This window comes from Pyxicephalus adspersus, chromosome Z (genome assembly GCF_032062135.1).
Source record: "Pyxicephalus adspersus chromosome Z, UCB_Pads_2.0, whole genome shotgun sequence".
In the NCBI taxonomy this organism is placed as follows: Eukaryota; Metazoa; Chordata; class Amphibia; order Anura; family Pyxicephalidae; genus Pyxicephalus; species Pyxicephalus adspersus.
The window spans coordinates 27,469,605-27,483,620 of record NC_092871.1 but is presented as its reverse complement, the minus strand read 5'-3'; the positions used below and the strand labels follow the sequence as shown (position 1 = coordinate 27,483,620).

The 14,016-nt window shown below is 37.5% G+C and overlaps 1 protein-coding gene across 1 annotated transcript in view; it reads left to right on the top strand.

Moving 5' to 3' along the window:
- Positions 1-1,186: 1,186 nt before the first annotated feature.
- Positions 1,187-14,016, top strand: part of ARHGEF6 (Rac/Cdc42 guanine nucleotide exchange factor 6) — a gene marked incomplete in the record, with an annotated part of 64,260 nt that continues 51,430 nt past the window's right edge. Inside the window, 2 exon segments of the mRNA XM_072431839.1 lie at positions 1,187-1,552; positions 10,105-10,188. Coding sequence (XP_072287940.1) covers positions 1,235-1,552; positions 10,105-10,188 — 402 coding nt within the window.

Genomic DNA, 14,016 nt, shown 5'->3' with positions numbered 1-14,016 from the left:
CTGCACGATGCATGAACAAGAGCTGTACATACAGCACCGTTATGCTCTATAGAGAGGGAAGGGGGGGAAGACGACAGATTAGCAACCCGCTGTGCTCTCTACCCCTTTGCTTGCATTACAATATTTCGTCGTCAATCCTCCATAGATCCGCCAGGATGGTCATTCGGACAATGAACGACGAGCCCTGTACACACGCAAGATTCTCGTCTGATATCAGTCCCGAGTCCCGATTATTGGACTAGAACCAAGTGCTTGTGTTTACTTACCCTTAGTTGCATGACTATATAAATTTTGTGCTGAAAATTTTGCACCAAATCAGTCTATGTGGTGTTATTTTGAAGAAGCCCCGAGTAAAACAGCTTTGCAATATTATTGAGTCATTCAGTTAGACCAATCTTTCTCAACTAGGGCTCTTTCAAAGGTTGCTAGAGTTTCCTTGAGCAATGAGCAGTGATCTGTAAGGCTGCGTACACACATTTAAAAATTGTCGTTGAAAAGCATCTTTTACAATCCTTTCTAACAACAAAAGACTAAAAGATGCATGAACATACAGCGCCGATTTGCTTTATGGAGGGGGTAGTGACGGAGCTGCGCCCTGCTGCGCTTTCTCCCCTTCGTTTGCATTACCATTGTTCATGGATCTGCCAAGACTGATCCACGAACAACATCGGACGAGCGCTGTACACATGCCAGATTCTCTTCCGAATCATCTAACGTGTGTGTTCGTAGCCTAAAGCTGGCATTCTTCCCACTTGGTCAGCAGTGTTACATTCTTCCCACTAACCATCATAATAAACCTTGAGCTGTGGATATAGTATATATATTGGGCTTCTTTTTAACAAGGCTTCCCCTTGTTAAAAAGATCCAAAAGGCTGAGTTAGATCATGCAATATACATGTCTGAATTCAAAAAAGTATTTACAAGTGTGTGTGTGTGCTAAACTTCAGCAAAGACCAACAATGAGTTACACTCAGCACACAATACAATGTAGACAAACGTCAGGTCCACTTCCTCTTCTTTACCCACATGCCTATGTATAGAGTTACAGCCTAGATCATTGTCATGCCACCGTTCCCTATTTATTGTACAGCGCTTCATAATATGTTGGCGCTATATAAATCCTGTTTAGTAATACTAATAACAATTCTTGGATATGGTAATGATCACAGCCTCTTGACTTACAATCCTGAGTGTGCATGCTGCAGACATGTGCCTGTATGAGAGCACAGAGTAGATGAGAAGCAGCTTCCTGTTGTGTGCACATGTGTGTGTGCTGGTGCAGCGGTTGGGGACGTTAGCCTGCTCAGAAAAAGGAAGGAGATCTCTCAGATGTAATCGCGGATGTGGGGATTGTAGCCAGCCATTGTGCTCACAGCCCAGCACAGCTATGAATCCAGAGGAGCAAACTGTCACCTGGCTCATCTCCTTAGGAGTCCTCAACTCACCCAAGAAGAACATTTGTGACCCAGAAGACTTTTTAAAAACTTCCCTTAAAGATGGAGTAGTTTTGTGCAAACTGATCAACCGATTGCTGCCAGGCTCTATAGAGAAGGTAAGCATACAGATCGTTATCAGTTCCACATTTTGTTGCTGTATTTAGAAGCCTTTGTATTGCTGTTGTATCGTTCTGTATGTCAGGAAGGGAAACGCCCTGATCATGTTTAGATAACTCACTCCCCATACTCAGGTATGTCAGGTAGAAAGGTGGCAAAGTTTAGTGTGGGATCTATTATCTGTGTCCTATGGATCAGAGGCAGATCTCTAGGAAAGTTATGTTTTGTGAAAGTATCTTAATAAGTTCCTCTAAGCATGCTGAGATCTGTTGATTGTTCTCTTCATTCTCTAGCTGCTTGTTTAACATTTTGATTTTACAATACAAAGTATTTTGTGTTCTGTAATAAAGCCAGGGTGCAGTTTCTGAAAAAATGACAAACTATTAATAATGAATAGATCTACTTGTACTCTTTTGTAGAGAGAGGGCACCTATTGTGCAGTCTGATCCTATATAACATATTAGCAGGCCAGGAACTGCTTACATTGAATTATGGCAGCAGAACTATTTTTTGGGTTGTAGCAACTTTGGACTTACTATATCTAGTAGTAGTTAGTCTCATATAACTAGACTTGTTCTGGTAATGTTGAGGTTGTTTCACAGACTTCCAAGCTGCATCATGACTAATGAAGCAGCTGCAGAACATTTTCAGCATTACAAGAAGATTACAAGTCCAAATGAATGTGACTAATTACTATTAACTATACTATAACCTGATAAATGAGAACTTTCCCAGGCATTTAGGACATGGGTGATGGGTCAGAGGTACAAGCCACAACTTGTAGTGGGAGCCGCAGGTATCTGATGTTCCCGGATGTGTCAAATGCTAAATAGTCTTATCTGTGTATAAACAATCAATAACTAATGTTGGCAATAATCATTGTTTCCTGCACTGTGGAATGAATGAGCACAGTACAGACAACACTGTTCAGGTCTAAAGAAAGGGGAAGGAGAAGCAGAAGGCTCCCTGCTGTGTTCTCAACTAAAAACAAAAGTAGTCATTAGCTGACAATCTTTTGTGATCCAGCATGGTAGACCCTAACCCATATAATGGGACAGCTGTACTAATGCTAGATTTTCACTATCACAAGCAATCATCTCAGGTGATGAAAGTCTAGCATTTGTATAGCTTTAAGGAGACCTCTGTATTGGGATGGGGGAAGGTAAGAGACATAGGCTGCCACCAGACAGGTGAGTATTATATTACAGGTTGCAGTTTGATTTTGTTAGCGACTGAACAGTGTGTCTTAAAAATTGATTCTTAATGGTTGCACCAGCTAGAAGCAAAGATGTCCTTTAAAACCATGCCTATGTTACTGAATTGTAAACTTAAGGAGTTAAGAGTTTGAGTATGTTTATAAAGAGGAGGAAGCCTTTGGGAGCAAGAAATTAGGTATTTTTTCTTATTCTAAGCCCCCTAGACAAAACATGCATTTGACCTTTGCAGGAAGGAAGGAGACACTACAGGGGTAATTTTTTTTCAGTTCAGTATTAAAGTGCATCTAATGCTAACACATATTCGTTTTGTTTTAGATGTGCAGGGGAAGGGGTTCCAACACTATTTATTCTAAGGAACCAAACAAAAAAATTATTACTATACTGCGACCCAAAATATTAGGAAAAGCCATTATATATATATATATATATATATATATATATATATATATATATATATATATATATATATATATATATATATATATATATATATATATATAAAATATAATAAATACCCATAACATAATCAAAATATATTCATTCAATATAACAAAATAAAACAAATAAAATAAAACAAAGATTTGAACACTGTAAACAAAAGCCTACTAAAAAAAATAAATATAATTTATTAAAAGCAGAGAATAGAGTCATTCCATCTGAAGCCACTAAGTAAGGAAAGCACCAAAATCAATGGGTACTGGCTACCCTATGTCACTATAGAATGCAGTAGAGCATTTGAGTTTGGCAGGCGGAATCATGGCGCTCAGTGGGAGATGCACTGTCTAACACAACTGGAATTGTCAGATTGAGGAGATGCCCAATGCTTTTCAAAAAAGTGAAGGTTAAAGTTCTGTGCAGACAATCAATAATAGGATCAATTTCAGTGATGGAAAAATGAATGAGCACTGTAGCATAGCTCTGTTCAGTTATATGGAGAATGGAAAGAAAGGGGGTTGCGCGGGAGTCACCCCGCTGCGTCTTCCTCTGTCAGAAATTTTAACATTTACCCCTGTTCTATCATTTGGTCATGGCAGATCACTAAACAATATCAGGGGATCACTCTACACACCCTGCATACAGGCCAAACACGATTGCAAACTTTTGTCACTGATGAAAATTATCTAGCATGTGTACATAGCTTTAATAAATATTAGCTTCTCCTTTTACAAGATACTTTTGCTTTTATCTCTTATTTCTTTTGTTTAAGTGGTTACAGGGTTGCTTTATAGCACTGTTTGATGTGAAATAAACTTATTAAGACAGTTTCTCATCTATATTTTTGTTATTGTATTATATACAGCAGTTTCTTTAGAAGCTCAACAGGGAACTTTCAAACACATAAGGAGTATAAAGTTTTCAGTAATATAGAAAACTTTTTTTTTTACCATAAAGCAGACCCCTTGTAAAGTAAAAGATTTTCTCTTCCACTTATGTATATCTAAATCAAATGTTAAAACACCTCTATATATTCCCTTTAACTGCTGACAACATCATTATGGAATCTATAGTATGTATAACTCACATACCTCTTAAATGCCAGAACTCACAAAGTACTATCATTCTATTATCAGCCTTAGGCTAAAAATATAGTTCACTTTGCCTTTGGCAGCTACTGGAATCACATTAACAAATTATTTTTGATTAAAGTATGCTTCATGTAAAGATACTTTCACCTTCACAAACATGAATAGGCAGATCTAGAGTTATTATCTCTGCTACTATAACAGCTGGCTGTACCTGGTCTTCATCTTTTTTCAAGTTCTGTTTTAAAACAAACAATCCTATGTCACTTCCTGTCATGAAGAATATAAAGGATAACTGTTCCTTAGATAAAAAATAGATGCACAGTAATAGTGTAACTTTTCTTCAACTCTGTATTAATAGATTAAATTCTACAACCACAAAATAACACATTTTAGAACATGGAGAGTCTGTATTGGTCATATTGCTAGATTGTAAGCTCTTCGGGACAGGGTCCCCTCCTCCTGTGTCACTGTCTGCAACCCCTATTTGATGTACAGTGCTGCGGAATATGTTGGCGCTATATAAATACTGTTTATTAATAATAATAATAATAATAATAATATTAATAATAATAATTGTACTAGTTACACCACATGGCTTCTGAAGCCCTCCCCTGAACTTGATTCTAGTTGGGAGGTCAGAAAACTATTTTTGGGTCTGAGCCAGAGCTGAACAGTAAGATCTGTGAGTCAGCATGGCAGAGAGATCACCTCCCTGTCCCTTAATTGAGGATTAGGACTGGATGGGGGTAGATCTTTAGCAGCTGTGCAATGTAAACAGAGCAATGAGAACTATATAAACTATTCCAAAAATACTGCATTATATTGAAGTTTTGGGGAATAGTTTTAACTTTTTCCATGGTTACAATCTATCAAAAGCTTAGATATGATGAAAGAAGTTATTACAGTTTAAACCTTTCATAAATTTTTATTTTACTATAGGCAGTAATAAGTTTATCTACTGCAATGACTGAAAAATACACATGGGACAGTGCCAGGTCATAATAGAATGATGCTTTGAGGCCCAGGAAATGCTAAACACTACTAGATGTCCCATGACCCGAATGACTGAAGACCTTTATAAAAATATTTTGCTTATCCTTAAATATAAAAGCAGACTTGACTTAAGGTTGTAAAGTCTCATACAAACGATAGAGTTTCGTTTGTTAAGAAGGACGTTCATGATCATCTCAAGCGAAATTGAGGAGCAGTAAGCCAATCTGTCAAGGCGGATCACTAAATGACTGACATGACCAACGACCCCTACTAATGGGGAGCATGCAGGAGAACATCTCCCACTATTCTTATCTCCCTATAGAATAAACATCACTGTCAGGATAGCTCTTTCACTCACTCAGCTTACCCTGGAAGCAATCACCAATGATCATATCCAACAGCAAATATTGCCCATCTGTGGGCTCAAGTCCCTGGAGAAATGGTTGAATATTTCCAATTCTACAGATGAAATTTTCTGACAATGTTATGTCCATGAAATTTGCATACAATTCAGGTGCTATCTTCTTTAGATTTACCCAGCCTATGTAATAGAGGTAGATCTACCTAGAAAATGTATTCAGTTATACTTTTAGATTGTAAGCTAGATTGTAAGGGGTAGGGTCCTCTGCTCCTCCTGTGTCACTCTCTGTATCTGTCTGCCATTTGCAACCCCTATTTAATGTACAGCACTGTGTAATATGTTGGCGCTATATAAATCCTGTTTAATAATAATAATTATGCTGTCAGGGGTGTTCTACTATATAGTTGTTGGTTGATCAGGAAGTTTTACAATCAGAATGTAACTTTTGTAGTTATCATAATGTCTGAGTGAGCTGTAACAGGGAATTCTTAATTGATCCTCTGAGGTTTAGAAGCAGATTGCTCAGTGTATACAGTCCTCACTGTATGCAAAGGACCAGTATTGTTACCCTGAGCTGCTGTCTTCTGGTTTGCACTACAGAATACCTCCCATCCTCACTTCTACAGAGGTGAACCAGGCAGGTCTGATAGCATTGCTTTAGATTTCCGTGCAGCAGACAAAGTGCCCACGAAGTTAGGATCTCACTGAATTTCTGGCAGGAACAACGGGCATTTTCTGATATTTTGTGTAAAGTATGTGCACTTTAAGTAAATTCTGTCTAGACATGAAATTTATTGGTTTTGAAAGAAGTCATGTGGCTGTTTCTTTGTTTCTTGCATCTCCCCAGCTGGAACAATAAGCAAACATCAGTGAAGCTGTAACTGTGTACTTGTGTCTCGCAATACAGTTCTCAGAGAGCATTGCGCTCCCTACTACAGATAGAGCCATGGAATATAGCTAGTTCACAAGTAAAGGTTTGATGTCACCATGCTTCATAAAGCAAAGCTGGACCATTTAGGCCAAAGCAACAAGTTACCCTAAACCACCATCCCAAGCAACATATACTCACCTTTCCTTGGTTCCTGCACCGCTTTATCAATGCCAGGGGCCAAAGGAAATACATGGTACACTACATCCTGATACTGAGAAGCATGGGATTTAAATCCTATGACTGCACTAGGCCAATCAGCAATGTATTTAGAACACACCATAGCCATGGGCTATGACTCTCATCACTTATGCAGGGCTTTACTTTCACTCCTGGCAGCTGGATAGGCATTAAACATCTATCTGTGATGTTCTGCAATATAGTGCATTGGTTGTTTTGCCATCAATGGGCAAAGATAGTATTGAGTTTACTTTCAATATTATTGCCTGTGCCTCATTGTTGTCAGTGCAAGCAACTATATTTCCCCAACCCCTACATCCGTATAGGTATCCGTGCCGTCTACCTTACCCGTTATTAACAGTAGCAGCAATCACTTGTAATTTGTGTTTACTTCCCTAATCACCCACTCCTGCAATGGTTCCTCATCAGGTCAGAATTATATTTAATGCCCTGTTGGGTGATGAAACTGCCACCGTTCATTGTCTGGTAAATGTAGCCATTTGTACATCCCTGGTTCAACCAATAGGCAAAGTTTTACTTTGGGACCATTGGCACTAAATAATTGCTATATTTTGTGCCCATTTGAAACATACAAATGTTGAAAATGCAAAAAAAAGCATGCATATTATCCTTTTCCTCTTCTAGCCTGCTCCACATTTTGTGCCAAACGTAGGGCTTCAGTAATGCCCCATTCATATAGTTCATGCATATCAAGCAGAACTTCATGTGCAGTGAATAAAACAGCCCTTTCATTTGAATGGGCTGCCTAGCACACTAAAAACATTGCATGCAGCAATACTGCAATGCAGTAGTGTAAATGGTCTCTAAAATATGATTAAAAACAATTCTTTGCCACATCTATAAAGTTTAGAATTCTTCATTACAGATGTGAACAGTGTTGCCATTTCCAGTATATTTGGGATCGTAGTCTGCATATAAGCATTATATTCTTAAAATACAGCACAGTAGTATAGTACAAAAGTTGGAATTGTACATATTTTATTTAACAAAAAAAAAAAAAAACATAAATTGCTTTTTTTTGTTTTTTTAACATTCTTGTGTTTGAAAAACAGATATTTGTGTATTTTGCTTATTTTATCTGAAACATGCCATTGATTTTTATATTAACCGTGCTGCTAGATCTTCTCACAGAAAGTGATCACAGTTTCTTAATTAGATTTCAGAATGAATTTGGTAAAGGTTACATTCAGGCATCATTTAAAAGCTGGAATTGTTCAACTCCTGTAGTTCCCATAGGAATTTCCCAGGCAGAGCAATTCTATCACCCACAGTGCAGAGATACATTGTAGCTTTCTCTCTCTTTCTCTCTCTCTCTCTCTCTCTCTCTGCTTCCTGAAGCTACACATGTAAGACTTGTCCACATTGGCAGCCTTGCAGAAACCCAGATTGGTGTCTTCTCTGTGACTTTCTGATTGGTCTGCAGAATTTTCCAGCCCAGTTTGCTTTCTCTTCCTGTCACTGAATGTGGTCTATAGTTTGCTGCACTGAAGGCTGATCTATCTTTTAAGATTGCCATAAATAAGGTCAGTAGAGGTTTTCTTTAAATCTGATTGCTCTGCTTGTTAGATGCATCTCCAAGTTTTTCCTATTTTGAGCAATAGCTCATGGATGTGTTTCAAAAATTCATCTACCTTTGCTCTCTACTGCATAAATATTTGATGCTCTTGGCACTCTGCAAATGGTATTTAGGGGTGATGTCATCGAGTTAAAGAGCAGCCCACCCAAACCTGATTTTTTTTTTTTTTTTTGGGGGGGGGGGGGGGGGGGCAGGCACTGTCAGGTTATATTATGCCCGGCAATGTACAGCGCTGCGTAATATGTTGGCGCTATATAAATCCTGTTTATTATTAATAATAATATAATGTTTGGGATGATCACAGACATTTATTATAGGCAACATTTGATTCTGTTTAGGGGTTGTATTGGATGTAATTAGTTATAGTTAATACACTGTTCTAGAATTATTCTGATCCGTTTATTGTTCTCATTTTTACCTGTTCCTTGATAACCCCCCCTCTGCAACTTCATTCTCCGAAATTACTAATTATTATCTAGAATACAGCAGTAGGAGAGAAGCTGCCTTGTGGGGGAAGAGTGGGAGCTTTGAAGATTTTATTTCTGCAGTTATTAAGTTAGATCTTGATTACCTATTGATATGAAAACAAAGCAGTGTAGTATTGTCTAATCCATTTTATTCAAAACACATATCATTGATGTTTTGCATAGAGATCACTGTAATTGTTGATAAAATCTGGATTATGAAAGATGCAATGTTTGGAATTTATAACTAAACAAGCAGCATCAGGGTGTGCATAATCTGCAGTATTAATAGCAGTACATAGAATCTCCCAAGATATAACTAAATATGTGATACCCTTTATTTTTCCTACCAGAGTATACTTGTGTAATATAACACAATATCCTTGATGAGGTTTAACTCCAGATAATTTTTCCTGATTTTGTACAATAGAGGAAAGGAGTAAAAACCTATCATGTTCAATTCTTGTAATTTCCAGGCTGTCATGCAATGCAAGAAGCAGGTTGATTTCTATGCTTGTCCATGGGAAAAAAAGGATATATATATATATATATATATATATATATATCAAAGTTATTCTGAATCTTTGTAAGGGACACATTAATCTTTTTCTCTGTGGCCTCTCCCTCTGTCTGCAGTCCATTTAATAAAAAGCTAATACCAGTCATGGCCTGTGCACCTACATGCTATAGACCTGAATGGGACTTACCTGTACTGTAGGAACAATGTCCCATTTAGATGTATAGTAATTTACTGGATGGTGATAAGCAGATTTCTATTAGTCAGGTTGCAGACATCAGTACACAATGGTAGGGGGGCCTGGTAGATGAATTGGTCCATTAAATCTGCATCTTGTTTAAAAACATACCTCTGATCCTGCCTTAGGGCCCTTGGCTGTGGTGTGAGAAGTATCTCCCAACTGTGCTATTGCATTGTCATATGTATCCCCGATGACTACAAGTACCTGTGCTGACACTTTGAGCAGGAATGGTCTCCTGCTGTAACAGAAAGTCATTAAACCTATTCCAATGCTTTTTGTTTGAATGACAAAAATATTCCAAGTTTATTAAAGATGACTTCCCTTACCCGTTAACTAACAGATACCTGCAATTATTGATACTAGTACAGTAAAAGTTCCATATACTTATGTGTATATATAAAATATATATTATCATTAAATATTTAGAATGTTATCATTATAAATAAAATGTAATAATAATTATATATATAATTATATATAATTTTATTTGTACTAGCGCTTTTTAACATTTTCTTTCTTCTATTTAGTTTACAGCAGAACCGAAGGGTGAAGCTGATTGCCTGGAAAATATCAGAGAGTTCCTGAGAGCATGCGGTTCTCTCCGGGTTGAGGTGAGCGTTCACCATTGTATATTGCAAGTATCGCTTACTTGTGTTACATTATACATGAAGCTGAACAAGTGATGTGCAGGTAACATCAGAAGCAGAGGCTTTGTCAAACTAGGTTAGGGCATCTCAGTGTAAAGCTACTTGTAAATTATTCTAAATGACATATGGGCAGTTTTAAACTCCCTGGAGGTAAACTGAGAATTTAGTCTTAAAGTCATACTTTTTATATATATTACAGGCAATTTTTTTCTGGACAGGACGTGATCTTTTAAAGATTTCAATAGAAATATTGAAAAATGGTACAGATAAGGGATTTTGATACAAAGGTAAAATGGCTAATTCATGCTGTAGTCATAGACATTTAGTATTTTATTATTTTAAAAAACACATTTAGTATTTTAAAAAATAATGCAGTTTAAAATTAGTATATTGCTGGCAGATGGTTTGTAGTGAGTGTGGTCAGATTTTGTACATTTGACCTCTGTCAAAGAAATGACCAGTCTATAATTGTAATGGTAGGTTTATTGTAGCTGTGAGAGACAGAATAACAACAAAAGAACCCTCAAAAACCCAGTGCTCAAAAGTCAGAGCTTGATGTGCATTGTAATAAGTGAAATAAGCATTTGATCCCCTATCAACCAGCAAGATTTCAGACTCCCAGGTGTCTTTCCTATATGCAGGTATCCTCCTGCATACAGGGAGTGCTCCTAATCCAAGCTATGTTACATTACCTGTATAAAAGACACCTCTCCACAGAAGCAATCGATCAGATTCCAAACTAGCCACCATGGCCAGGACCAAAGTGCTGTCTAAGGATGTCACGGACAAGATTGTAGACCTACACAAGGCTGGACTGGGATACAAGAATATCTCCAACCAGCTTGGTGAGAAGTGACAACAGTTGGTGCGATAATGCACAAATGGAAGTAACACAAAATAACTGTCAATCTCCCTCGGTCTGGTGCTCCATGTAAGATCTCCCCTCGTGGAGTTGCAATGATCATGAGAACGGTGACAAAGCAGTGACGGGTTTTTGAGGGTTCTTTGTTGTTATTCTAGTTCACAGCTACAATAATCCTACCATTACAATTATAGACTGGTCATTTCTTTGTCAGCGGGCAAATGTACAAAATCCGTAGGGGATCAAATATTTATTTCCCTCACTGTATTTGAATCATATAGAGCCAAACAACAAGCAATGGCAGCAATCAAACCTCCTTCATGAGAGTCACTTTCAATCCAGAAAAAAGTTGTAATTTAGTTTTAATAATTGTAATTTCCTGCAAAGAAACATTGATAAAAGGAGTGGGGGAGGCAGCATTAGGACCTAGTTAAGTGTGCTGGAAAGAAGTATGCTTACAGGAGAAAAGAACAAGCATAGCCTTTCAGAGTTCTGCTGATCTTTTATTATCCAATCACAGTATGGGAGCAAGGAGGTGACCCAACTGTAGTGCATATTTGTCGGAGACTAAACTTGTGTCACCAACCTTTGTGTTCTGCGTGGGTGTCTAGATTTCTGATCTTCATGGGCACAATTAAAGATTTCATGGCATGTAACAGAACTCTTGCATATTCATTTCAATGGTGAGTTCATCTGTTTTCTGCAGTTCAGCTCTGACTTCCCCTTAAATATTAAAGTTGATCTTTAAGTGGAAAGGGGGGGGGGGTTGGTCTGTAATAGGGCTTCAGCTGCATTGGCACAATGTCATGACACTAGAGGTGGCAACAAGAGTGGTTGGTGGAGGTAAGTAAAAAAGATTATTAGAAGGGCTATTTTTTCAATAACTTGTAAATGGGTGGAAGTGATATAGGTGAGATGGATGGGCATCACACTTAGGTTTCTAGTTCTTCTCTCCTGGTATGGCCGCTATGAGAGGGAAGCAGGAAAATCTGACTTTCCAAATAGGACAAAAGCTGGGAAATATTGCACTCAAAGATTGCTGCTGGAGTATCTAGGACATATACAAAGCCACTGGTTGACTCAGCATACTTGACCCCCTTTATAACTAAAAGATTGTCATCATTTTGAAAATATATATATAAAAAAAAAAGTTTTGGGTGGGCTTTCCTTTTTGCTGTAGTATAGGTGTGCTAATCTGAACAGCAACTCTTTTGCTTTCCTGCCTGGGACAGTTGAAAAAAACTCATTAACTGTGGAGTTATCTCCCCCTTTTTTAGCTATAAGTCAGTATAACTGCTAGATGATGGGTATTTATAGCTTTAGAAGGAACTATGCCAAGAAAAACAATAGTCAGGATTGCGAGTAACAACACAAATCGGTCTGGGATGTGTAAATAATTTTAGATTAACTACGTATATTAACGTATATATTATAATGTGTTGGTTTTGTTGTTTATACACCCTCGGCAAAAAAAAACAGGTGTGTGGGACCGTGTGATCTGGGGTTGTTTTAGTTGGTCAGGTCTAGGTTCAGCAACTTTATATGCCCAAAAAAATGAGGTCATTTACTACTGGAATATACTGAATAACCAGGTTTTTCTTTCCTGATGGCATGGGGATTTTCCAAGATGACAATGTCAGGATTCACCTGGCTAAGATTATGAAAGATTAGTTTAGGGGGCATGAGACATCATTTTCAGATTGGCTACCAAAGAGTCCAGACCTTAACCCTAAGAACTTTTGGTATGTACTGGAGAAGACTTACCCATCACCAATACAAGATATACAAAATAATTATTGCAACTGGATGGAAATAAATTTAGTGGCATTGCATAAAGTCATCTAAAATTTTCTATGGTGAATGCGTTCCATGATCAAAGCTAAAGGCCAACAAAATGTTTGTGTATACATACTATGTCCCATGAATAATGAAGGCTTCACACCTCCCTTCTCTCATACTTTCATTGTTCATTGAGCTATACAGGCACGTAGACTTGACTGTACTCTGCCTTTCATTGCCTTTTCTACACCTTGATACCAAGTTGCAATGATAAGACTTATTACCTACACTCCCACCTGCATTTCCAAGGAACCAGTAAGGAAACCCACCATAGTAATGTTCTAAAAGGGGTGAGTGGAGAATGATAATATATGTAATATATTTTGACTGCCTGATTATCTCTGCTTAGTTCTTCGTGTTCAGTTATGCAGATTTAAAATATTTCACATTTTTTTGCATCTTGGTTAATTTTATTTATCTTTACAAAATATGAAGAAAGTTATAAGCAAACAATTCTGTATCTTTTCAAATTACTTCTTAGAGTGTCAGTCAACCCAAACTTGACATTTCCACCTTTTATATTTCTTGGCAACAGTAATGATGACATTTCAGTGCTTGAGCTCCTGCTGTGGTCATTATCTTGTTCTCACTGTTGGTTTCCTATTTATTTTATTTTTGGAAAATAACCATTTTTTCTGGGAACACAAAAAAAGTAGATGGAAAATTTAGTCCATTGTAGGGGGGTACAGGGGAAAAGAGGAAACATGAATTGGTGGAAACAAGTTATACTTCATCTCTAGACAAAATTTTTGGCTGTGTCTCCACTACAGCGGTTTACCATCTCTATCCGTTCTAGTGACTGCTATCAGTGATTGCATGTTCAAATTGTTTTTAGCAGACCTGTAAATAAGAGAAAAACCTCCAATGGGGATTCCAGTTGTGTCTGTGCAAAAGGTTTTCCTCAGCAATGCTTTGGGGTCACAGTTGGCAAAAAAGGGCCCAAAAAACAGACATAGGTTTGTCATGCTATGTTATAAGCTATGCTTAAAAAAATACAACATAACATACATACATACATACAACATAACATACAATACATGCTTTAAAAAATACAACATGCATTTGTGTGCCATGTGCGGAGTTTTAAAAGA